Source organism: Galeopterus variegatus, unplaced genomic scaffold (genome assembly GCF_000696425.1).
Source record: "Galeopterus variegatus unplaced genomic scaffold, G_variegatus-3.0.2 Scaffold1850, whole genome shotgun sequence".
In the NCBI taxonomy this organism is placed as follows: domain Eukaryota; kingdom Metazoa; phylum Chordata; class Mammalia; order Dermoptera; family Cynocephalidae; genus Galeopterus; species Galeopterus variegatus.
This window is the reverse complement of record NW_007727961.1, coordinates 115,430-143,222: the sequence shown is the minus strand read 5'-3', so window position 1 is coordinate 143,222 and position 27,793 is coordinate 115,430. Positions and strand designations below refer to the sequence as shown.

Here is a 27,793-nt window from a genome sequence, read left to right as displayed (position 1 = left end):
GGGCCACCCAATTTTCCAGATTAATGAAAGCTAACATTTATGAAGTACTAATAATTATGTTTATTGTACATAATGAATAAAGCACCCTGTTGTAGCATTTTGTATTTCTTAGTTAATTAATTCTTACAACTATCCTACAAGGCATGAGTATATATTATTATTATTCTGCAGAGGAGGAAACTGAAGCACAGAGTAGTTAAGTAACTTGCCTGAGCTCACACAGTGGCAGTGCCAGGATTCAACCTTAGATAATTTGGTTTCTGCATCTATTCTTGTAATATCACATTGCACAGCCTCTCTTTTTAACAAATTGACTGATAATCTCTAATGGGCTTGCAGGGACCAGATGCTAACAATACTGATATGACTAAGACATGATACCTACCCTCAAGTAGCTTAGAATCTATTGGGGCAGACAAACACATTTCCATGATGAGGCAAGGGAATAAAAGGTGCTATAGGAATGTGAAAGGGACAGAGTTTTGCATCAGGTTAATGATGGTAATTAATTTGGAAGCCAAAATGCATTTCACCTTAAATAAACAAATCGAATAATACTGTATGTGGGATCCCCCTCATTCGAAAAATTTAATTAACAAGAAGCAGAGGAGTTTGAGGTATAGGCCAGCTAGCTAATCTAAGGCCACAGAAAACAAATGATGGAAGTTTTACTGAATTCACACCTAAATTCTACTTCCTACTCGGTAAAATGTCAGGAACTCATCTGGAGTCCTGCCACGTGAGGGTAAGCTGGAAGAAAAATTCCACTAAAGAATTTAAGGAAAGTGCACTCAGTCAGGGAAAATTCCAGATGGACAACCCAGAGAACATTCAGTGAAGAGATGATGGTTTTCAGTGTTTCAATGGAAGACTAAGTAATTTTTTTCCTTAAAATAATATGTAAAACTCAGAATGTGCTGGAACTTTCTAAAATTTTTGTAGCAAATTTGAAATGATCATGATGAAGAGGAATAGAATAATAATAATATTGCAATAACCATCCTTTGTTGAGTTCTAATACAGGTTATTTCATTTAACTTTTATAGCAGCCTCTGAAGTAGACACTGGTGTTATCCTCATTGAAAAGGTGAGTAAGCTAAAGTAAAGTGTTCAGATATTTTCATAAAGTCACACAGAGCAAGTGGCCAAGTTCATTCATTTGTTTATTTAATGAATATTTACTGAGCACCTACGATGAGCCAGGCACTGTTCTATTTACTGGAGATAGAACAATGAAAGAAACAAAGACCTTCATAGAAGATACTTTCTATTGGGACACAGAAAACAACAAAATATCAAACAAACAAATAAATAGACTCTAATAAGGTAGGTGCTATGGAAAAAAAAGAAAGCAGGATAAAGACAATGAGATAATGCCATTTTTGGGGATGTTTGTGAGTGTGCCATTTTATATAAGTTGATTAGAATAAATAAAGATATAAAGGAGCACCTTAACCTTAAGCACTCAAATATCTGAATCATGGATATTCCAGAAGGGGAGGAAAAAGGAAATGACATTGAAAACATATCCAATGAAATAATAGAAGACTTCCCAGGTATAGGGAGAGATACAGATTTTCAGATTCAGGAGGCTCAAAGATCCCCAAACATATTCAACCCAGAAAGGTCTTCTCCAAGACGTATTATAGTCAAATTGGCAAAACTCAAAGACAAAAAGAGAATCTTAAAAGCTGCAAGAGAGAAACATCAAGTCACTTATAAGGGAGCCTCTATCAGACTAACATCAGATTTTTCATTGCAAATCTGAAAAGCCAGAAGAGAGTGGGATTATATATTCAAAATATGAAAAGACAAAAATTGCCAGCCAAGAATACTTTACCCAGGAAGGCTATCCTTCTGAAATGAAGGACAAATAGTATATTCCCCTGACAAATAAAAACTATAGGAGTTCACTACCCCCTGACCAGCCTTACAAGAAATTCTCAACGGAGTGCTGGGTCTGGTACCTGAAAAACAACCATCACTACCATAAATACTCAAAAAAGAACAAAACCCACCAGTGAAATAAAAATGCTAACAATAAAGATAAAAATTTTTTTTATCTACTATCCCAAGAAAACAACAAACACAGAAGACAAACAGTAAACCAGAAAGAAAGGAACAAAAGGTATTTAAAACACTCAAACAGGCCGGCCCGGTGGCGCACTGCTACAGTGCGCCCCTTGGGAAGCGCGGTGGTGCTCCCGCCAAGGTTTCGGATCCCACATACAGACCGGTTCCCGCTCACTGGCTGAGCGAGGTGCGGGCGCACCACCGAGGTTTGCGATCCCGTTGCCGGTCCCCGTCCGGTACGGGGGCGACACTGAGGGTTGCGATCCGTTGCCGGACACGAATAAAGACAAAAAGGAAAAAAAAACAAAAAAAACCCCCCCAAAAAACACTCAAACAAAAATCAATAAAATGCCAGGAGTAAATCAACACCTTTCAATAATAACTCTTAATGTAAAAGGATTGAATTCTCCACTCAAAAGACAGAGACTGACTGATTGGATAAAAAAAGACCAACCCAACAATATGCTCGCTTCAAGAGATTCTCCTCACCTGTAAAGACACACATAGACGGAGAGTGAAAGGATGGAAAAAGAAATGAAAAACAAGCTGGAGTAGTTATTCCTATATCAGATAAAGTAGACTTTAAACCAAAAAACATAAAGAAAGGTAAGAAGGCCACTATATAATGATAAAAGGATCTATCCAACAAGAAGATATAGCAATCATACATATATATATGCACCCAATGTCAGAGCAGCCATATTTATAAAGCAAACATTATTAGACCTAAAGAAAGAGATAGAGACTAATACCATAATAGTAGAGGACTTGAACATCCCACTCTCAACATTGGACAGATCATCTAGGCAAAAAATCAACAGAGAAACACAAGATCTGAACAACACTTCAGGCCAATTGTACTTGGCAGATATCTACAGAACATTTCATCCAACAACCTCAGAATATTCATTCTTCTCACACAATGGATTAAAACTACAAATCAATAGCAAATGAAACTCTGGAAACTATACAAATACATGGAAATTAAACAGCAGCCTACTTAATGACATATGGATCCAAGAGGAAATTAAACAGGAAATCAAAAAATCTATTGAAACTAATGAAAATAATGATACATCATACCAAAACCTGTGGGATACTGCAAAAGCAGTACTAAGGCGGAAATTTATCACATTAAATGCTTACTTCAGAAAAATGGAAAGGTGGCAAGTAAACAACATAACACTTCACCTTAAAGAATTAGAAAAACAAGAACAATCCAAACCCAAAGTTAGTAGATGGAAAGAAATAATTAAGATCAGAGCAGAACTAAATGAAGTAAACCCCCCACCCCCAAATGATAGAACAGACCAATGAAAGAAAAAGTTATTTTTTTGAAAAGGTAGATAAAATTGACAAACTGTTAGGAAGGCTAACTAAAAAAAAAAAAAAAAAAAAAAAAAAGAAAAAGAAGAGAGAAGACACAAATAACAAGAATTAGAAATGAAAAAGGTGATATTACAGTCAATACCTCAGAAATACAAGAAATCATTAGAGACTTCTATAAACAACTATACGCCAACAAATTTGAAAATCTGGAGGAAATGGATAAATTTTTGGACACACACAAACTGCCAAGACTGAGCCAAGAAGATGTAGAAAATCTGAACAAACCAATAACAATCAAAGAGAGTGAAGCTGTTATCAGCACTCTCCCAACAAAGAAAAGCCCAGGACCAGATGGCTTCACTACAGAATTCTAACAAACGTTAAGGAGGAATTTATGTCAATTCTCTACAACCCATTCCAAGAAATCAAAAAAGAGGCCATTTTCCCAAACTCATTCTATGAGGCAAACATCACCCTGATATCAAAACCAGACAAAGATACAACAAAAAAAGAAAACTATAGGCCAATATCCTTGATGAATATAGATGCAAAAATCCTCAATAAAATACTAGCTAACAGAGTACAGCAACACATACATAAAATTATACACCATGATCAAGTGGGATTCAGCCCAGGGATGCAAAGTTGGCTCAACATATGCAAATCAATAAATGTGATATACCACATCAATAAAATCAAGACAAAAACCATATGATCATCCTTTTAGACACTCAAAAAGCATTTGACAAAATTCGACATTTGTTCATGACAAAGACTCTATAAATTGGGTATAGAAGGAAAGTGTCTCAACACAATTAAAAACATATATGACAAACCCATTGGCAACATCATCAAGAATGAGAAAAAATTGAAAGCTTTTCCCTTAAGAACATGAACAAGAGAAGGATGCCCACTCTCACCACTCCTATTCAACATCGTGTTGGAAGTACTAGCCAGAGCAATCAGGGAAAAGAAGGAAATAAAGGGAATCCAGGTTGGAAAAGATGAGCAGCTGTCCCTGTTTGCAGATGACATGATCCTATATATTGAACAGCCTAAAGCCTCTACAAAAAAACTCTTAGAGTTGATAAATGAAGTCAGCAAAGTTGCAGGATACAAAATCAATACAAAAATAAGTAGCATTTCAGTGATGAACTAGCAGAAAAAGAAATCAAGAAAGCTAGCCCATTTATGATAGTCACCAAAATAAATAAAATAAAATAAAATAAAATAAAATAAAATAAAATAAAATAAAATAAAATACCTAGGAATAAATTTAACCAAGGATGTGAAAAATCTCTATGATGAGAACTACAAACCTCTATTGACAAAAATTAAAGAGAACAGAAGAAAATGGAAGGATATGCCATGTTCTTGGATTGGAAGAACTAACATTGTGAAAATGTCCCTACTACCAAAAATGATCTACAGATTCTATGCAATCCCCTTCAAAATTCCAATGATATTTTTCTCAGAATTGGAAAAAACAATCCTATCATTTGTATGGAGTAACAAAAGATTATGAATAGCCAAAACAATCCTGAGCAAAAAAATAAAGCTGGAGACATAACACTGATTTTAAACAATATTACAAAGATATAGTAACCAAAACAACATGGCACTGCCATAAAAACAGACACACAGACCAATGGAACAGAATAGAAAATCCAGAAATCAACCCATGCATCTACAGCCATCTGATCTTTGACAAAGGCACCAAGACTACACACTGGGGAAGAGATTTCCTCTTCAGCAAATGGTGCTTGGAAAATTGGACATTTATATGCAAGAGAATGAAACTAGACCTGTATTCCTCACCATATACCCAAACAAACTCAAAATGGATTAAGGAATTAAATATATGTCCTGAAACAATAAAACTCCTTAAAGATAACATAGGGGAAACACTCCAGGAAGTAAGATTGGATACAGACTTTATGTATATAACCCCAAAAGCACAGGCAACAAAGGAAAAAATAAAGAAATGGGATTATATCAGACTAAAAAGCTTCTGCATAGCAAAAGAAACAATTAAGAGAGTGAAAAGACAACCAACAGAGTGAGAGAAAATATTTGCAAAATAAAATATACATCTGACAAAGGATTAATATCCAGAATATATAAGGAACTCAAACAACTTAAGAGCAAAAAACCAAGTAACCCAATTAAAAAATGGGCAAAGGAGCTGAATAGGCATTTTTCAAAGGAAAATATATGAATGGCCAACAGACACATGAAAAAATGCTCAACATCACTCAGCATTTGCTAAATGCAAATCAAAACTACTTTGGGATACCATGTCACTCCAGTTAGGATGGCTAATATCTGAAAGCCTGAGAATGATTAATGCTGAGAAGGATGCAGAGAAAAAGGAACCCTCTTACATTGTTGGTGGGACTGCAAAGTGGTGCAGCCTTTATGGAAAATGGTATGGAGGTTCCTCAATTACAGACAGATCTACCATATGACCCAGCTATTCCACTGCTGGTTATGTACCCAGAGAAATAGAAATCATCATATTGAAGGGATACCTGTATTCCCATGTTCATTTCAGCACTATTTGCAATAGCTAAGAGTTGGAACCAGCCTAAATGCCCATCATTGGATGAATGGATAAGGAAAATGTGGTATATCTACACAATGGAATACTACTCTGCTATAAAAAAAAAAAATGAAATACTGCCATTCATGGCAACATGGATGGACTTAGAGAAAATTATATTAAGTGAAATAAGCCAGGCACAGAAAGAGAAATACTGTATCTTCTCACTTATTTGTGGGAGCTAAATATAAATAAATATACAAACAAATAAAGGGGGGGGCAGTGGGAAATAGAAAAGTCTTATTTATATTCCAAAAGGAATATAAATATGCTTCTGACCACCTTTTGGAGAATAACTCTTGGAGGAGGAGGGGGCGAAGTTGCAACAATTCAAAAGTTCATGATGTCTTCAACTCACAGTGGAAATAGTGAGAGTGGTGAAAAGTGGTAGATACTGGCATATTCTGAAGAGGGAGCCAGGAATTTTGCTGATGGATTATTTGTGGGCTGTGAGAAGAAGACAGGAGTCAAGGATAACGTCAAGGTTTTTTGCCCAAGGAAGAGAAAGAATCAAAAGGCCATTTCCCGAAATGGGAACTATGCAGGAGGAGCTGATTTAGAAGGGACACTAAGTTCTGCTGTACTTGGGATGCCTACTAGCCATGCACGTGGAGATGTCAAGTAGGCATTTTGGTATATGAATCTGGTGTTCAGAAGAAGGTCCTGGTTAGAGACACAAATTTGGGAGTCTTCATCATGAGTATAGTGTATAAAATCTGTGAGGCCAGATAAGATGAACCAGAGTGTGAATGTAGAAAGAAAAGAAAAAGGGACTCTCCTACATTGCTGGTGGGAATACAAATTGGTATAGCTACTGTGGAAAGCAGTATAGAAATTCCTCAGAGAACTAAAAATAGATCTACCCGACCACCCAGCTGTCTTATTATATACCCAAAGGAAGTGAAAACGATTGATCAAAAAGACACCTGCACTCCCACGTTCATTGCAGCACTACTCACAGTAGCCAAGAGATGGAATCAACCTAAATGTCCATCAATGGATGAATGGATAAAAAAAACTGTGGTGTATATGCACAATGTAATACTACTCAGCTGTACCTCATAAACAGGTACAATGGGGAAAAAAGAGAATTAACAAAAAAGAAGAGAAGTGGCCAGAGGCCTGGGCTATGGAGCACTCCAACTAGATGTTGGGGAGATAAAAGAGATCAGTGTAAGAACTTGTAGAGAGACCTTGAGACAGGAGGATAATCAAAATAGAATGTTTTCCTGGGACCAAAGAGAGTATATTTCAGAAAGGAGAATGTGGAATCAACTGGGTCAAATGTAAGTGACAATTCAAATAAGAAGAGGGCTGAGAAATTGTCATTGGACTAGACGACATGGATTTTACTAGGTACCTCAACAAGAGTTGTTTTGGTGGAAAGTGGTGAGAAAAGGTTGATTGAAATGGGTTCAAAGGAAAAGGAGAGAAAAGGAAGTGAAGACAGTGAAGGATTTTGAGTCATTTTCTTGTAATGGAGGAGTAGCTGGAAGGGAATGATGGCTGATATTACAATATGCTTGTCGGCTGATTGGAATGTTCCAGGAAAGGGAAAAAATTTGATGCAGGTGGTTACTGGAGCGACATCTTGATTTGGAGACAGGGGATGGATCTATGCACAAATGAAGGTGTTGATCTTAGGATTCCATACAGTTCATGACTGTAACAGCAGGGAAGGCAGCACCTGTGTGCACAGACGCAGGGATGTTGACAGTGTGTTGGTGGAAGTTTATCGAAGTTCTGTTTTTTTCTCAGTGAAGAATGAGAAATGGAGAGGAGGTTTGAAGGCTTGAAGATAAAGGAAAAGTTGTCAGATGTTTATCTTGGGGAGTGAATGGACTTGGGAAATGGGATAGGATTGCTGGGTACCCAAGCCCATTAAAGGTTAGTGATCATGACTTTGATTCATACTGTCTGACTCTGAGGCCTATGCTTTAGATGTAGAAGTTTTCGCTTTATTTTCTGATAACATATTACCAATGAAACTTAATTAAACCTTAGGATTACAAGACCAGAAGAGATCTGAAGAGGGCATTTTGTTTAATTCTCAAGACTCCAGGCAGGAATAGTATTCTTGTCCTATTTGTGAATCTCCATGATGGAAGATTCTACAGAAACCTCTTCCTCCACATTTTTTTTTTTTTTTTGCTAAATTACCTAAGCGAATCCTCTAGTTCTTATTCATGATTTACAAGCAGCTAATGTGCAGTACATCTTTGCATCAGTTTGTACCTAGAGCTTCTCTGTCCTCTCAAACCAAATTTTATATTTCTCCCAAATTATTAGCTATTAGTTATTTTTGACTCTGGATTTTAGTCAAATATGTCTGAAAAGGCCAAGAATCATGAAGACGTTTAACTCTCATATTTTCCCTATAATTTTTAAGGAAAAACTGCTTTATAAATGGCCTGAAATAATATTCTCTGAAATCTACTTTTTAAGATTCCTATTGATCTCAGTTGTAAATTCTCACGTTTTTTGCAATTTTGAATTTTTAAGTATTTTTTCACCTTAAGTTTGGACTCAAGGAATATTTTCATATCAAAACTGCTATACATACTGCAGTCTTAGAAATAAGGTCAAACAGTTAAATTTTATGAAAAAGTCAGCAACTTATGTTAAAAGTGCAGTGACCCATAACTTTTAGCGATGAGTATCTACTGCTTAAGTTGCATCCATTTTCTGAATCATACACTGACATCCTGGACGTGGCTAACACAACCTCTGAAGTGAATATACAGCCCAGTATTTTAAGTTATATATGAAATTTTTCTTATTTTTAATTTTTATCTCTGCTTGGTCATCTGTAGCTCATTCATTCTAGACCTCACCATGCTATTCATGTCAGGAATAAAGGAGCATGGAGTTCAGGGTCAGACAAACTTGGATCCTGCCACTTACTTAGGGTGTGACTGAATAAATTACTGAAACTCCCCAAGCCTCGGTTTCTTCCCACGTGAAGTAGGTACACCCTGGCTTTATGCCTTGGCAATAATCTACAGACTCAGTCCTTCACCAGAAGGAAGCTGATCTCACTCATGGCATGTCACGAATGTGCTCAGAGCCTAGAGGACGGTGCTAAACATTTATCTACTCTTTCTCTTCGGTCGCTTTCAGTCCTGAGGTCTCTCCCTCAATTCCTCACTTCACCACCCATCCTGAATCTGTAAACATCTCTCCTGTGGCCCTGCTTCCATTTTTTTCTTTCCAGCACACATCTCACTAGGGTCTGGTTATTCTTCATGGTGGAACCTCCAGAAGACAAACAATCTCTCTAATACAGCTCACTTTGCCAAGCACAATTTTGTGTATATTTGTGCTCTAAGGCCACCTTCCTTCCAGAGAAAAGGATGGAGAGGGACACAGGGGATGAAGGTGCCAGAGACACATACTCTACCACTTGATCCATGAATTGCCGGGGACCAGCCCCAGCACAGAGATTGTAAAGGTCCCCACTGGTAAGGGATCCCCCAAAAGGGAGGAAGGGCAGCGTCGGCGATGGAGCGGCAGCAAACATACAGACCCAAAGGATCAATTGAATGCTGGGACAACAAACACACAGACTCAAGGGATCTGCTGAATGCTGACAATTTATTGAAGCAAGCATCAGACTTTTATACTTTTCTTTCTTATTTGCTACATAATCATAAAATAATCAATGAACAATATCATAATATTTCTTTGTAAGTGACATATGTTTTAAGAAAAATAGGATTACAGTTTATTCCCAGAAAAGACAATTACAATGTCCTTTCCTTTGAGCAAGAACGTTACAACCCACTGGTCCCATATAATCATCACTTTTCATCACTTGCAATTATTACCGAAACTACATCCATGGTACAATAGACTTTCTATGACGTTATTAAAACTTGATTCACACCTACATCTAACTATTCTTTATTCCTAAATAAACACTCTAAAAATTAACTTGCTTACAACTTAACTTCTACTTCTATTGTAAAACAAAAGATTGTACATTAACTCCTTCCAAGCAGCCAGGCCAAACTCTCAGGCACCAGACAAGACGAATGCCTACATAGGTTCGTTGTCCCCTTCTGGGCCCCACTGCCATAAGCCATCTCCTGAAAATCCATAATCATAAGTATCATTAGTATGATTAAATATTTTAGTATAATTTTGAATCCTACTTCCAAGTCTCCCAGAGCGATAGTTATGAGGCAGCAAAGAATAAAATGTAATAAAGCATAACAAGCACACAGAGCTCCAGAAAATCAAGGTGGAACGCCGGCATCTTCTCCCACGATGAGGCCTTGCCATCATCCCTTCACGATGAGGCCCTGTAAACATCGTGTTTCATTAAAAGATTTTCATCAGGCTTTAATCTTATGAGTGGGAGGCGCCCCCGCAATGAATAATAATAGCTTTCTCATAAGGTCATTTTGAGAATTAAACGAGATAATATTTCAGAATTATTTTGTACAGTGCCTTGTACACCTTAACCGCTGAACAAATGACAGCTCTGACTATTATTATTATTATTACATATCTGTTGGGCAGAAGAATCAGTGCTTCTGGGCCTAGTTTGCCCATAGGGGCCTTCTCAACCAGGAGAGACAATGTGTGCATGAGTCTCCGCCTACAGACTAAATGTTGAGCTGTATTTTGAAACTCACTGCTAGTTGACTGGCTAAAATAGGTCTCTGCAAAAATAAGTAAAAGACCCTTTCCTCATTCCCATTTAAGAGCCATATTAGGGAGAATGGGCCGTTAAATAGAGTTTCTGTTCTCCAGTGAGAAGTCTTGTGAATGCTGGGGAGGTCCCCAGGTCCTTTTCCCAAAGGCAGTTCTCTGAGAGATACGAGCAAGCGGGGTAAGGACTATGGATATAAGTCCTGCTTTGGCCATATGCTTTCTGCATGATTTTTGAACAAGTCTCTTAATCTCTCAGACCCCAAATTCCTCATCTGAAAAGTGAAGGTAATAATATGAACTTTTCAGGATTTTCTGAGCAGTGAGTGAGGCAAGTCAGTCATTGGGTCCAGAAGTGTTGCTTAACCAAAGTATTTCCTTTCTTCCTCCTCTCAAAATGTGCTCTTGGTCCAGTGTAGGAATCTCACCTACTAGTCCTACTTGGTGACTCCACTAGCCTGTAAAATGGCTTATAATTATGTATTCCAAGGAATACTTTATCCAGAGTTTGCAATTTCTTACTCAGTTTTGTTTGCTCCTTCGAGTTCCTCTAGTTTGGCCTTATGCTAAAGAGATTTAAGATAGAGTTGCATACTGGTAGATGGCTGATATTATAGACATTTTTGTTGCTACCCAGCAGACTGTGTAAGAGAGCTGTCCCCCTTCCAATGGAAAACTAAAGAAAAACTATTCAATTTACTATGCAGATGTTTCAAAGTGATTTAGAACAACTACTCCACAGCCCGACTTTCCAAAGAGAAAGTCATCTTTATGACAAGTAAATGACTGACTCATTTATCCAAAAGATAAAGTGATTCGTTCTCTCATGAATCGGGAATTCAGTTTCCTTATTTACAAGGAACAAGGTCAGAGCTGAAGATGCTGTCTTCCAAATACAAAGCAAATTTGTAGAGGGTATATTTCACAGAAAGCCAATGTATAAATTACATAAGCGAGGGGAGAAAGAATTATAGGGTCTGCAATTGCTTTCCAGGGTACAAAAGGACATTTGATTTTTTTTCTCTCCCAGCATAATTCAGAAGGAAGTGACACCCTGGGGAGCCAAGATTGGGTTTTCTTGTAGGGCAAGAAAGACATTTTTCTAGGGTAGGGAAAGGTAACGTGAGGGTTTGGTGGAGGAAAGATGATTCCTGCCATTGAACAATGTTGTATATGAAGCCTGGGGTACAACAGCTCCCCTTGATTATGAAGTACCTTTCTGCACACAAACATATCAATATATAAGGGTGGAGGTAGTTGTAGAATTTCTCTGCTGAAGTGGCTTAGAGGTGGCACTTGGATTAGAAGAGTGACAGGGAGACTTACCTTGAATCTGTTTTTTTAAGTAGATTGTGTATTTATCTGTGCTTCTAGGGGATGATGAGGAGAGGTGTCTAAAGCTCTCTCCAGCTGTGACCATCCTAGAAAGAGCTTTTCATCCTATTGTTCTTCTATAAAGGGAGGCTCATGGAAGGTGAGGCTCACTGGGCATCGTCTGTTTCCCAGGCAGGCAAAGCAAAGAGGAGGCAGTAGCTTCTCCCTTCAGGTTCCACACTAGCCTGCTGTCGTTGGATGGTCCAGGTTCTTGGTAGTCAGCATATAGTGATGACTTTGAGTTTGCTATGTCTTGTTTTTGTTGTTGTTGTTTTCTGGTGAAATAATTTGGAGGGCTGAAGAAGGTGCGTCCAGCTGTTTCAGTTCTGGAGGAAGCTTTTAGTTCTGGAGGAAGCTCAGTGAAGATAGCTGCCGGGCTAAAAGGAGCCTTTTATGCTCCGAGAACCAAGTCTTCTGTCAGCAAACAGAATACTTACTAGAGTGTCAGTAAAAACTGACAGCAGTGGGAGCTTTGGACTTGGTGTATGCAAAGACTGTAGAAGGTTAAGATTTGGAACCACCTAAGTTTTTTACCCTAATGAAAGGTGAGAAGTCATCTCCCTGTAATATAGGGAAATGTGCCAGTTGCTGATTGAAGCACTAAATGTGTAAGATTAGGCTCCTAAACTATGAATGCATTACTTTCCTGTTTCTATAAATTTACTTTGAACTGTTTCTAAATAGAGGCCAGGAATAGGATTGCCAGATAAAATACTGGGTGCTCAATTAAATTTGAAGTTTGGATAAATAATAAGTAAATTTTAGTACAAGTATGTCTTATGCAATATTTGAGCCATACTTATAAATTATTTGTTGTCTATCTGAAATTCAAATTTAACTGGGTAGCCTGTAGTATTATTATTTGCTAAATCTGGTAACCCTAGATTAGAAGTAGGCAATGTGTTGCAAGAGGAGAATAACTCTCAGCCACATCTCTTCTGCCTCCATTTCTCTGTGTTTTCAGTGTTGGCAGAAGTGGGAGGTGATGAATACTTGGTGACTAATCAAGGGTATTTGGGCATTGCTTCTTTAAACATAACCAAGTTGGTTTCCACATAGAGTGAGTGTGGTTTGGGAATTAATGCAGGGCACAGAGGTCAGATTTCTGAGTGGACACCTAGACCATGTGCAGAGCCTCATGATCAATTTTCTGATTTCTCCATCCTTTTTTGTTTCTATATTTCCAGAATAAGTATATTCTTCATTCAGGCCTTGGACTAATCTCACTTATCATCTCTGTACTGGTAACTCTTAATTTAAATTTTTATTTTGGGTTCCTCAACTGATTACCAACCTACTTCTCCATGGATCAACCTTCCAGAAAAAATGTGTCGGGAGGTCTTTATAGGATGGATGCTATTTTCATATTAATTGTTAGCAATGTCTTTGCATTCACTAGAGAATTCTTCAGAAATTTCAACAAAACCCAGGTTTCAATGTCCTCATCTTCAAATGAGGAGGATTGGACCATCTTTAGCGTCTTTGCAAATCTAACATTCTATGATACTATGATGGAAGTTTATAACCAGTGTCTGAAGCATTTAGATGGCTTAGGATTTTGTCTTTCTCTTTTGCATACAGCTATGTATCTGCCATCCTCATCCCAGCTACAAAGAAAAGAGCAGCCTAATTTTCCAAGGTCAAGGTTTCGGAAAATTACCTGCCCACCCTGGCAGCCATACATCCAAATAAAGTCCTAGGTTCGCTTTCTGTAGGCTTGGAAACACTGACTTTTTAGTGATCCCATAGAAGTGGTTTTCTGGCTCCAGCCCTACTTGTTCTGTCGCGCAGCTTTGGTCACCCCCCATTCCCAGGACTAGCGCTGACGCCAGCCTGTGAGGCTACTCAGCACCCTCCCCTCCAGCCCCTCACTGCGCTCTGCCCTTCATATGCTTGTTTTCTCCTTTGTGCTTTTGCTCATGGTGCTCAAGGGACACTCGATGATCATTAAGTTAGTCTTTTATTATTTACTGACTTACATTGCTCTCTAACTCTTTGAAATATCTACGTCTTTTCAACTAGGTTGTAAACTCCTTCAAGACAAAAAGCAGGTCATCAAATTCTCAGAATTACTGCCATAGTACTAAACATAGTGCTCAATAAAGGCTTCCGAATGGAATGCATAGATTGAACGTAACCTTTTTGTGTTAGTCCATTTGTGTTGCTTATAACAAAATACCTGAAACTGGGTGATTTATAAAGAAAACGACATTTATTGCATACAGTTTCTGAGCCTGGGAAGTCCAAAGTCCATCTGGTGGTGGTGACAGTGACCCAGGGCTCTCACATTGCAAGATGGTGGAAGCAGAGAGAGCAGAGAGAGAGTGACAGACTCCCCTCTTCTTTTAAAGCCCTCAGAACCACACCCCTGACTACCGTTTTTAATCCATTCACTACAGCATGATTCTATAATACAATCACCCCTTCAAGGCTCCACTTTCAATTACCATAATAGGATTTCCCACCCTCTTAACAGTCACAGTGGGGGATAAGTTTCTAATACATAAAACTTGGGGGACACAATTCAAGCTTCAGTGAGTTTTGGGAGGACATAATTCAATTCACTACACTTTTCTTGTTAGGAACATATAATAGTCTATTTCCCGTCAAGTCAATCCCAAGTTCTTCAGACTGGCATTCCAGGTGCACTGTCACCTGGCTCCATCTTATCTGCTCTTATCTTTAGCTCTTTCCAAAGATGGGCTCTCCATTCAGTTTGATCTCTTTACTGTCAACACCCACTCACACTCATACACACCCACTCACACACACACACACACACACTCACATACACACGCACACAGACACTCTCTCACACACACACACACACTTAGCTGGGCATTAAAATGATAATCTTTCTGTCTCAGTTTTGCCTGAGACCCCAAGACATTAGGTACTTACTACCTTACATTGAAAAATGCAATGCTAGACCACCTATGAAGAACTAGTAAAGGAAGTGGGGAAAACCAGTTTTGTGGTCTCTGCCCAGCACCAATAGGCTGAGGTTGAGACAGCCTGGGAAATTAAGAAGGAAATTTCCTTGAGGAAAGTGTTTAAATGCAGAGCAGAGGAATGTCTTACTTCTAATGGTGGGGCTGGGGGCTTCCTCCTCATCTCACACCCAGTGAGAGGGAATTTGAGAGGATTCCTCAGAGAGCTTTATTTTTGTTTTCTGAAGTTTCAAGGGAAAAATGGGACCGATAGGTAATTCACAGTGAGAAAACGTAAAGGAGCAGGCCTATGGCTGGAGCTGCTTGCCTGGAGGCAAAGGAGAGAAAAGTGATTTAATTGGGAGTCAGGAGTGCTTTTACTGATGATGGGACAGATATGCAGGTTCCCTGTGGACCTCTTGTGGTCACATTGGAGAGCCAGCTGGGGTCAGTTTTAAATGAAAATAGGCTACACCCAAAGGACTTCCACAGATAGGGTCATCTTGGCATAAAAAAGTAGAGAGGTGTTCTGATGGACACAGAAGCTTCTGGGGAGGGGTGAAGGTTGTGAGGGACCAATCTGAAGGGAGACATTGCCCTTATCAAGAAAATTGGGTATTCCAAATTGAGGGGCTCCCTATAGAACTTCCCCCTGGGAGAAAGGGAAGACTTGTAGAGGGTGCTAGTGTGAGGTCATGTTGGTACCAGCAAAGACCTTTGCTTCCCTTTTTCTCTCCCTCCACCTCCTCTAAACCCAGAGCAGTCCAGGGGTGGGTGGCAGGAGGGGTGGAGGAGAATACAAGTTGGGGAAATAGAGAAACACACCAAAATGTTTCTTCTCACACCAACCAATTCTCCCATTCTTTGACACCAGCTGGGTGTCCAACAATTCGATTCAATTCAATTCTGACTTTAACTACTTGGAGTTAGTTTCAGACTCCATAGGTGACAGGCTCAGTCCCAAGAGAATGCTCATACTTTTTCTTTTGAGTATAAATTTATTTTTTAATTATAAAAATTATAACTGTACAAAGCAAAATACAATATTACAATAAGTCGATAAATTTAGACAAGGCAAAAATATCATCCATAATCCCATCACATTATATAACAATGATTGTTTTGAGTGTCAGTGTCTTCTTTCACATGCATTTTTTGACAGAGTTGTAATAGCCCAGTATGTTTAATTTTGTGTCCTGCTTTTTTTTTCAAATTTGATAATATAGAAATGTATTATGGGCCGGCCCGTGGCTCACTCGGGAGAGTGCGGTGCTGATAACACCAAGGCCACGGGTTCGGATCCCATATAGGGATGGCCGGTTGCTCACTGGGTGAGCGTGGTGCTGACAACACCAAGTCAAGGGTTAAGATCCCCTTACCGGTCATCTTTAAAAAAAAAAAAAAAAAGAAATGTATTATGATGAACTCTTGAAAACAAAAATGCTCTTAACTATCTGATTCAGAAAATTCAAAACTGTCAAAAGAGATGCAGAAAAGAAATAAAGTAAAAAAAAAAAATTGGATCATAATGAGAAATGAGTTTTGACCTTGATTTCAATCTCCCGTAACAAAGTCTGTCAAAGAAGGTGAATGACAGTTACATATTTAACAAGTTACACAATATATACAAAGATTATGTGCCCTAAAAGAATTATATAAAGTTAATGTTTCACTAAAATATTTACATCAGTGGTGCTCTGTAGACTGCTTATTAGTCATTTTTTTTTTGATTCTTTAAAAGAATCAAGAAAATTTGCAAACCTTTATCTAGACTGACCAAGAAAACAAGAGAGAAGACAGAAATTACTAAAATCAGAAATAACAGCAGGGGCATGGTAGACGAGTTGCATCTTTATTACACTGGAGTGGGCTTTGAGGAGAGAGATGTCCTCTTCTTTTTCTGGTCTCTGCTGGTGAGTCTCCTTCTGTCACTGCAGTTGGGTGTCTGGTGGGCCACCTGAACAGTAGCTGTGACTACTGCTGTGGCATTGAGCTGCTTTTGCAGCAGCCATGTCTGTGGTGGTGGCTGTTGTAGGCCACCCACGAGGAAGTGGTGTTTTTGAGTGCTCCTTGCCTGTTTCCTTGTGGAGGGGGCTGCCCTCAGCTCCAGCCTTTGACCCAGGGCATCCTCTGTTTCTTGCCTGCGTGATCCCAGCCAGGGAGAGGGGTGGAGAGCTGTCCCTCGGCTCCTGCCTTAGGATCCTGGGCATGCTCTCGAGACTGCTTATATTTTAGATGCCAGCTGCAAATGGGGTTGCCCAGGCTACCCAAATTTCTGCCAAGCCAACTGCAAATTCAGAGGTTTCCATGACTCTCTCCTTGGGCTTGATAATTTCTTAGAATGACTCACAGAACTAAGGATAGCATTTTACATACTAGTACTGGTTTATTGGTTTATTATAAAGGATATGACTCAGGAACAGCCAAATGGAAGAAAAGCACAGGGCAAGATAAGTGGGGGAGGGGTCGGTACAGGGTGTCCATGCTCTCTTGAGGCACACCACCCTCCCAGCACTCTGCTGTGTTCACCAAACCAGAAGCTCCCCAAACCCAGTCATTCCAGATTTTTATGGAGGTTTCATTGCATAGGTAAGATTGATGAAGTCATTGGCCACTGCTGATCAGATTCAACCTGCAATTCCTCTTTCTTTTTTGGGGGTGTGGGGGGTTGAGAATTCCAACCCTCTAGTCAAGGCTTGGTCTTTCTGGTTGAAAGGAGCTTGTTACCATTAACCAAAGATGCTCCTGTCATTCCGGAAATTTTAAGGGTTTTAGGAGCTCTGTACCAGGAACTTGGGGCAAAGACAAAATATGAAGGGACTTCAAAAAGTTCATGGAAAAATAGAATTAAAAGATAATACAAATGTTTTGTATTAAAGGATAATACAAAAATGAACTTTTTGAAGTCCCTCACGTATTTTCTATTATCCCACATCCAAAATACCTCCTTTCCCACTGCAGGCTTCCAGCCTGGAGCAGGCCTGGGCTAAGGGAGACAGGACTCTTTTACTTTGAACAAAATTTGGAATTTAAATTTTTCAATTAAAATAGACATTTTTATTACTGAAATGACATTTTATTGTATCTAGAATGACTGGAGGGCTTTTTGTTATTAGAAATGAACTAGACACCGGTGCAAGTCCTTACTAAGGTGTCATGCCAGGAGTGGAGAAGAAATGTTCCAGGAAGTGGGTTTGTGTGGACAGGAGAAAGGGGAAAAACTAAGCTGTTCTTTTCCTGTACCCCTTGAAGTACCTTTTCTTCAACATCACTGTCACACTTGCTGAGGCTGCACATGCAGATAGGTACACTGGTGCATGCAAGCAGGCATGGCTGCACGCACACCCCACAGACCTTTCCACCCTCCAGGATCTAAAGTTGATCTCATCTCCTCCAAGAAATCTTTCCTGCCTAGCCCCAGCCCACTCAGCTCTCTCTCTCTAGGTGTTTCTATAGTTCCTATTTTTTAAACTGTATAACCTAACACTTAAATACACAGACCCACCATTTATCAACCCTGGTCTTCTTTTACGTATGTGTTTTTGCCTCTCATTCTTATGATAAACCTCTCACCAGAAACAAGTGTGTTTTAGTTTTCGGGTATTTCTTATACAAGAGTACTTCGAAAAGTTTATGGAAAGATTTATATTATCTTTTAGTTCTATTTTTCTACAGACTTTTTGAAGTACTCTTATATATCCCTAAACTCATAACCAAATAAACACTGTTAGATTGATCGATCAGTTAGGTCCAAACTTCATGGCTACCTCAAAGGTTGGTTAAGTATATAGTCATCCAGTTTGGTCTAAATCTTTTTCTCTCCTGAGGAAAATGCTGGCCACCTTAACTCAGCTTTTCAGTTTTGTTGGTTGGTCATTGAACTGTTGGGCGGAGTATGCTAATCGAATAATTAAATTTCACGTCAGCTTTTATTTGTTGATGAAAGTTAAAATACCAGTGCACGTGGTTTGGTATGTGATACCAGTTCTCTTCATGCGTTGCACTGGGAAGGTAACTTTGGTCAACATGCATGTTACTCTATCATTTGCTTTACCTCATGGTCACCTGCAGACCTAAATTCTTAGATTACTAACATTCAGCTTTTTGATAACAAAATTTTCTGTATAGGTGGAAGAGCTTCTCAGGCAGCTGGAAGTACATACTGAGACCAGCCTCTCTCAAAATTGCTTTGATCATGGGCAGGGCAAAAAATTCTTCAGGTTCCTCCTTTTTTTTGTTTTTTTTCCTTTTTGTGACCAGTAAGGGGATTGCAACCCTTGGCTTGGTGTCGCCCGCACCGTGCTCAGCCAGTGAGTGCACCAGCCATCCCTATATAGGATCCGAACCCACGGCGGGAGCACTGCTGTGCTCCCAGCGCCACACTCTCCCGAGTGCACCACAGGCTCGGCCCAGGTTCCTCCTTTTTGTTAGCCCCTCCTTTTCACTTGCTTCTGGATGGTGAAGGAAATTAGTCTGATTTTATTAATTTTCCCATCTGCCATGGGGGCTGACAGCGTGATTGAATACCAAAAGGCACAAGTCTTCTCTAAAGCATTTCAGGGATCCAGGGAGCCAAATATGTCCGTGAATCCTTGGATGTCTCAGCAGAATGAATGAATCATCTATGTGCATTGGACAAATGAATCTCTGTGCTTCCTCTGCAGGTGATACAGGCTTGTCACTCTTGTCCCAAAGCGATCGAAGTTGTCGTCAATGCCTATGAACACATCAGGTGGAACATAAAGTGGAGAAGAGCTATCCCTGATGATGACTTGGAGGTAAATGATCAATCCACTTCCTATGGTTGTCACTATCAAGTACTTCCTTCCGGACTGTGATAAAAGTGCAGAAAATTCTAATTTAAAAAATTGGTTTGACAATTGGCTTTAAAGCTTATTCAAATGCAATATGACAAAGGATTATAAAATGCAGGTGTGAGAGTAAATAGTTCCCTCAAATATGTGGCATTAGGGAGTGTACCAGGGAATTTCTCCATCTAAGGGCAAATTGAATAAATATATAAGGGTGGCAGTTTTACTTTCTTCCCATCAATTCAGATGAATTAAATGATAATATTTGGGATTGCTCATATAGAATTTTTATCAGAACATTAAAGTGTTTTGATTATATCACTCACTTTTAAATATCTTGAAGTAGTTATTAATCAGGAAACAGATTAAAAACCCTGTGATGGAATATACAGAAAGCCAGTGGTAGAGCCAAGTCCTCAATTGTGGACTTAGGTATTTTGCTACCTTTGTAAACAGTCCTTCCCACTGAACATTCTGTCCTTGGTTTTAGAAGCCAAAGATGTCTCCAGCACAAGGAGAGGCTCCAGGCATGGAATGCAAAGTTCACTGGGCTTGGAGGCTGATGGCTTAGGTGCAATCTTACTCTGCTGCTTGATAGCTATTTTACCTTTATTTAAAAAATAATTTTAACAGTGTATGTGCCAAATTTTACCTTTAAAAGTTACTTAATCTGACTGGGCTTCATCAATCCTTCGCTTCCATTAACTACCTGAATATATAGGTCACACCACACATATAAAGGGCATATAATAATATTTAGATTAATCTGAAATTTCTGTTTTGATTTAGACTAGTCCAGGCAGTTCACACAAGCATATTTCATCTCTTTTCCTGTGTTCTGAATTGTAGAGTATTATGTCCCTTCCTTTCTCCTTATATATTACCTCTTATCTCCTAATCTCAGTTTCATCTTTAGTTGTCTCACTGCCAAAGACCCTAGAAAGCTGCCATTATTTGTAAAGTAGGGACTAAATGCATCTTTTTTGATTTTTATTGATGTAAAACATGGGGCCTTTCTCATGTCAACATGTCTTGCCTTCCTTTGCAGAGATACTGGGATTTTTACCACTCTCTCTTCACCGTGTGTTGTAACTCTCCAAGGACTCTCATGCATTTATCGAGATGTGCCATTCGAAGAGCGCTGCACAACAGATGCCACCGAGCAATTCCTTTGCTTGCCCTCCCATTGTCATTGAAAAAGTACTTGCTTTTAGAGCCAGAGGGAATCATTTATTAAGTCTTATGAGACAGCAGTTCACAATCCTAGATATTTAAGTTGACTTGCTGGGTAGACACGGTTTGCATAAATAAGATGGTACTTGGGTTGATTATAACACTTTAGGGATTTCAAAAACACTTTACAAACACTATATCATTAATCCTAGAGTATCATGGTGAGGGGAAATAAACAAGAAGTAAGTTAAAGAATTTTCAAAGACAAGAATGCATCCAGAAGGTACTGATAAAACAGTAATAACTGATATATATAACGCTCTTATTAGGTGCCTGATATATTTTTGTAAATCTTTTCATATATTATCTCATCTGAAATGGGACCCATGTTTTCTTAGAACCAATCTCATTCTCTATCTTATCAGCTATAAGTTTACATTACTGTTCAGTTTGCGATATAGCAAGCAGGCTTTGTGATTGGCCTCTTAAACACGCTATCTTCTCCTTATTACTACTTAGCAGTAATTATTATCACTAGTTTTGCAAAGTCCTACTTCCCAAACCAAGCTCCTCAACTTATTTTAGTGAAGAAAGTTCATGAGCATCGTTAAAGCAAGGAGATCTTTGAGTCAAATTAGAAATGAGAAAGACCGTCCACTTAGTAGTCAAGGATGGACATTTCGACACACACTCATTGAGCTAGAGACTGGAGATGCAAAGACGAGTCCAATGTGGCTCCTGCCCTCCAGGATCTCACCATTTAGCAGAGGATCCAGACACACAAGCAGGTAACTGCAATGTGAAGTGACGGGGCGAGGGTACAGGTGCAGACTCATTTTTAGTGCTTGCCTTTCAAAGTCGTGTTCTGACACGAAGTGTGATTTTTCTTTCAAGCATGAAGTTAAAGAGTGAAGGGATTGTGTAAAGTAGAGGGAACTCCTGCTATTGTTAGGGTAATTATATTTATTTAAGTTTCTCCAAACACCTAGATAGTGTTTTAGTTTAGTATGGTTTCCTGTTTAGAGCTTTCTCAGACTCCTTGAGAAAAATATGGCAAACTTAATAGCTTCCATGGATGTGACAAGGAAGTTTAAGAAAACAAATAAAACAAAGTATGTGAAAGACTTAGTTGATTACGCTGGTCTTTTTATGCAGCAGACTGACATTTCCAAGCATTTTAGCTAAAAGTTAAGGAGCATTTTGCTAATAATGGCTGGCTACAGAAAGTAAATAGAAAGGCTTTTTAGAAATGGTAAAAGTTTGAGAAACTTGGAAAGTTAAGTGTGTTAACCAGGCTTGCTAGTTAGTGGTTTGCAGAAAGAGAAGTGTAGATGATTAACCTTTGGGCCTTTGGTTTATGCGGCCAACTTTGCGAAACTTTTTTGTTCTTGCTAATCACCTTTAGATAAGCTCATTTTCTCTTAACGTCGCTTCTTAGGGGTTAAAGCAAAAGTAATTAAGTGCAAACAAATACTATTTGCCAGTTGTGAGCAGGTTTCTTTTATCTGTGTAGTTCTCCATCTTGTTTAACTTTGAATGTCTGGGCGAATAGCAATCATGTTAAGTGCTCCACGAGGCTGTCACCTAGACTGTGCATCTAAGCTGGGGTTCTCTTACTCCTGGTGCTGTGTAGGAAAAACCATAGCTGGATACGATAATCTTTCTTAAGTAGCAGTTTTACTCAAATATTTTGGGGGAAATGTTTTGTACTGAAACAAGAGCTATATCATGGAACAGAATTCTGAATGTGTATGAATTATTCATATTAAACATGATCCTTCAAGAAATAGTTTGCTCGCAGCAAGTGACATTAGAACACATCTTAGAACTTGGAGGATTGCGTGCTTCCCTCTGTCTTAAGGAGTGTTCTGGCAGAATAATCTGTGAGGCACAGCCTTGGGGCAAGCATGGGAAAGAAAAACGTTTCTCAATTAGTTTGTTCATGCTTAAGTATTTGTGTTAATCTAGCGTATAATACATAGCTACTTGCTTTGAATTGTTTATATGTGGATTTAAAGTGTTTTTTTCTCATATTTGAACTTGTATTGAGAAAACTCCGAATAAAGCTCTTCTATTTCCTTTCGTCTCTGAGTTGTTTATTTACCAGTGAGACTCTTTTTCCTAACCCAACTTAGACTTTTCAGCAATGAGACTGAAGAACTCTATATGTTTCATTGTTTTCTTCAACATTTAGAAAGAAAAAGAGAACGAGGAATTGTGCTTATAATAAATGAGGGTTTCAGAAGAAAGTAAAGGATAAATGTGGCTGAAACATAAATACAACAGCAGGCGATTGCTATTGGAATGAGCATGTAAGTAGTAACAAAGAAATTGCACTCAATCATTCTCTTCTGCCTCCCACCATCTCTGTCATCCTGGGTTTTTTTGTTCCTCTTCGTTCTCACCATCCACTCAACTCTGGGCGAAGCAACAGAGGACATTATATTCTCATGATATCTTTGTTACCTTCTGGGAGGACTTTCTGTAAATTGACATCTAGTATCATGAAGGAAAAAAAAAAAAAACAATCTCTCTTCTATGAGTTGCATGAGAGGAAGAATCTTTGATATGAGGAAACAACCACCTATCCAGTTTTCTGTCCTCAGGAAATAGACACACTTGTGTTCTGCTTTTTAATCACTAAGTGTTACATCTTTGTCCTTCCATTCTGAACCCAGTGGGTTCTGATAAAAACATACTAGTCAAAGATGATCGTAGGGATAAAAAAAAAGCAACAAACCATTTGCAGTAGGTCATCAGTGTTGGAAAAGGCAGCTAAGGCATATTATTATAACTCATCTGATTGTGAGGAACTCACAATATTCTAAGCTGTTTCACTTACAAAACTTTTAAAAAAGAATCCAACTATTTGCTTATTTTCTTTGAAACGCAAACACCATTGTTAGTACCTGTAAGGAATTCCTTGTTACTTTCTTTAGGATGATAAGCAGGTGCATTAGAGTAGATGTTCAAAGTTTTGGCTCTGGTGCCTGTCTGGGTTCATACTCTGGCTCCCACCCTTATATGATCCATAATTTAGGGAAAATGACACACCTGCTTCATGCCTCAGTTTCCTCATTTGTGAAATGGGAATAATAATGGTACCTACCTCACAACTTTTATAGGATTGTTTTGTGAATTATTAATACATTAGAGCAATAGAACAGAGCATGACACTCAGTAAGCATTTTATTATTATTGTCCTTGTTATTGTCATAATCATTGTACTTTAAGGACAGGTTTCTACCAGTGGGGTAATATATCCTTAGAGAGGTGCTGTACCTATAGGTGATACATGGTAGATTTCTGTTCACTTTAGAAACTACTGGGTAAGCTCCCACTATGTGCCAGGCACTTGGATGACAGCTGGGAATCAGTGGGGGAACAACACAAACCAGGGTGCTGAACTTCCTGGGATTTTTTTGAGGTGGGGAATAAAGGTGGAAATAACATTGATGTGGAGGATCAGCAAATAAGCAAAACGTTAATTTTTGAAACTTTGTCATTTTGTAAGAGGGTTTATTAAGGATCCAATGACTCCTTTTACTATTTCATGAAGGCTGTGGGGTTACTTGAAAATTTATCATGTGGACAGAGAGGGGGTTGAGCAGCTGTTACCATCTTCAATGGGAGAAAGAGAAGGAGGAGATTAACTTTATAGCAGGAGTGTAGATTAGCAATGAGATTCCTAGCAGTGAGGGCACATCAAATGAATGGACAGGCAGGGCTTATGAATTTCATTCATTTATTCTTTCACTTGCAAGAGCTTATTCAGTATACCACATGCACAGTTCTGTGCTAAATTTGGAAAGAAAAAAGGGGAGTGTTGTTAAGTCATTGTATCATTCACTTTTAGTAGCACAATGTTTTTATTTATTTGTTTTTCCTAAGAAATAAGAATAAAAAGTATATAGTGTTGTTTGTTTTTTTAAGTTAGGCACTATCTAACTGAGTTACTTTTCTGTCAACCTGACATAAATTGGTCGATCAGAAATGATTTTCAAAACTTATATTTCAGTGATAAACAGTCCTATTCATACGTTTGGTCACACCTGCAGCCAATGAGAAGCAATGCATGAAATGTGCAAAAACATCCTCCAAAAACCAGTTGCATTTTTTCCCCCTTTTAAAAAAGTGACCCTGGGTGGGTTGGGTGTGCTTATGTTTCTTCTTTGCTAATTGGTTTTCTCAGATAGAGGTATGCCTCAATGGTATTGGATAACAACTGTGCAAATATATGCTAATCCAGCTAAGGAAATAAAAAGTGATGCCATCTTGTATTTCTTAAATTAAATGCATCCCTATAAATTATAGGCTTAGCAAGCAGGGAAGAATTGACAGAACCATCATCATGGGGTGTGTAAGGCAATCTTAGACGCAGAAGATAAGTACTGGGAGCCTTCTCAAGATCCAGGAGCTCAGACGCTGCCCAGAGCCACTAGGGAAGACATTCACTCCCTACCTGTTCCAGATTTGGTGGAACCTGAAAGTCAGTATTTGATTGACAAGTGGTGGGGACCAGTAGAGATTATAATCAATTAGATTCAGGCACAAGACACACAAACTGAGCTGCCCTTCTCAACATCCATTCTCTCTCTGCCCTGCTTGTGTCTTGGCGGGATGACTTGTGCAGACTGCATCCACTGGACTCCCTGCCTCCTGGCTTCCTAGTGGGTTCAGTCAATGCAAAGATCAGCAGGAGATTGGGACTCTTCCTGGCTACCTCCCTGCTGGGTCTCTTCTTGCTGGTGGCTGAATTCCTTTACCTAGGCACAGCTCCTGTCTGGAGCCCCTCTCCTAAGCTACTGCTCTCCCTGGGTTATAGTAGCCGCTTCCTCCACCTGTTCCTTCAGACCTAGTGGTAGTCAAGGCTTCCATTTAATTGCCCTCATCCCTGTCCTGTGTTTCTCATTATTCTTTGCTGGTTTCCTCCACGCTCTACACTTCTGTGGATAGTGCTTGATTAAATTCTCTTCAGTCACCCTACTGAGTGTACCTTCCATTTCCTCTGGGGATCTTGACAGATGCGCATAATACTGTGACAAGTCAGTGAGAGCCTGGCTGGTGGGCTCAGATGGCAAGTGCTGTTGGAGTTGAGGGCAGATAGAGGTCACTGTGGACCAGGGAAGGCAGCGTGAAGGCAGGTGCACTTGACCTGTGACCTGAAGAAAGATAAGGTTTGGTAATAGTTTGAGTGAGAGTAGGACGGTGGAGGGGGTAGCACCTAAGATAAGTGAGTTGCCCTGCTGAAGGGTTAGAGCTGGATGCTCAATGAGTATTCATCAGCGCTAGTTATACAAACCTGATAGAAGGAGATGAACACTTGCTATTTGTAGAGAGTAGAGGATGAGGCTGGAAGAGGTGGGTGGGACCAGATTATGAAATGTCTTGAATAGTGGGAAAACACCATGGGGAACCAATAAATATTATTATCATAATCCCACTTTTTCCAACCTTATATCTTTTATAGTAATAATAATTATGATACAGCTATGTAACATGTATAGAGTATTTTTATCATTTTCAGAGCATCTTCATAGAGTTTAACCAGATAATTGCCTTTACCATTCCCCTCAACTCTTTTTCCATGTGCCCCACCCCCCGCAAAAGGTACAATTCTGAAGCTTTAGATCTGAAAAAATATGTAAACATGACACTAATTAACCCTTTTCTTCTCATGTAAAACTCTCAATTAGATGGAATGATTTAGCTTTGCTTTTCTTTTTAGTAAAAGCTCGAGAATTTCTTAAATAACATCAAAAAAAAGAAGAAAGAAAATTTTCTTCCAGGGCATCAGAGAATGACAGAACAGGAGCAAAATTTGGATTCTAGGACTGCTTATAGTTTTGATTGTGGCAGTGTTCAAGTGACAAATTGTCTACAGAACCCCTGACATAATTACAGTCCTTCAGGAGCCCCAGAACGTCCAATGCTGCTGAAGTCAGACGGACAGTAAGAGGCCTCTTAGGATGTTCCATCAGAAAAAGCTTAGGTATCAGCAAATTGTTTCTAGATAATCTCTGGCTAATTCCATGGTAAAAATACAAAGAAATGGAAGAGTATTTAGTCCCATGTATTAGTACTGCAGTGTGGTAGGTACAGGGGAAAAACAGGGACTTTGGAATTCAAGGGTTTGGGTTTTAATTTTTATTGTGTGAATATAGGTCACTTTCTTAACCCGAGTGTCAATTTTTTTTATTTGGATAATTGTGATTAATAACTGTCATACAGGGCACTTTGGGAATTAAATGAAACAACATGTGTGAAGCATCTAAAACAGAGTCATGCTCAGATGGTAGGTGCTTCTGCTATGTAGAAGTGCTGGAGAATACGACAGGGTTTCTAAGACATTTACGTGCACAGGCCAAAGTCCTGACTTTTGTTTTTTTATTGCATTTTACCTGCAACGACTTTCCTGTGGTACAAACACACCCTCTGAAGCAAACTGTTCCTAGCTGACTTGTTAATGGGTCTCTGCTCGTGGCAGTTTGGCCAGAAGGAGGCACTGTAGGAGAACTTTTTCCCTGCCCTGCATCAGAGCTGTAGAATTACTGGAAGCTCTAAGATCTAAAATGCAGCTCTGAAGAAACTCAAACCCAAATGCTCAAGGAAGGCAAATAGGTATTCTATATGTCCTGGTTACAGTTTCAAACAAATCTACTCTGCCTTTCACTGGAAAGAAATCTGGGCATCTGGAAGAGATCTTTAGAACCACGGGGTTCTATCCTGTGGCTACAAAATCTGGAAGGAAAAAAACAACAATATTGCAGCTAGTTTCTCTCTGTGCAGCACTGAAATAGATGATTTCATAGTAATTCTCTTCTGTCTTTTCTTCCTCCCTTTCT

The 27,793-nt window shown here is 39.0% G+C and overlaps 1 protein-coding gene across 1 annotated transcript in view; it reads left to right on the top strand.

Annotated features, from left to right (window-relative positions):
• Positions 1 to 21,012, top strand: part of ASB4 (ankyrin repeat and SOCS box containing 4) — a 67,432-nt gene extending 46,420 nt beyond the window's left edge. Inside the window, exons 4-5 of the mRNA XM_008579273.1 lie at positions 19,629 to 19,742; positions 20,824 to 21,012. Coding sequence (XP_008577495.1) covers positions 19,629 to 19,742; positions 20,824 to 21,012 — 303 coding nt within the window. The remainder of the gene's footprint in view (positions 1 to 19,628; positions 19,743 to 20,823) is intronic.
• Positions 21,013 to 27,793: the final 6,781 nt, after the last annotated feature.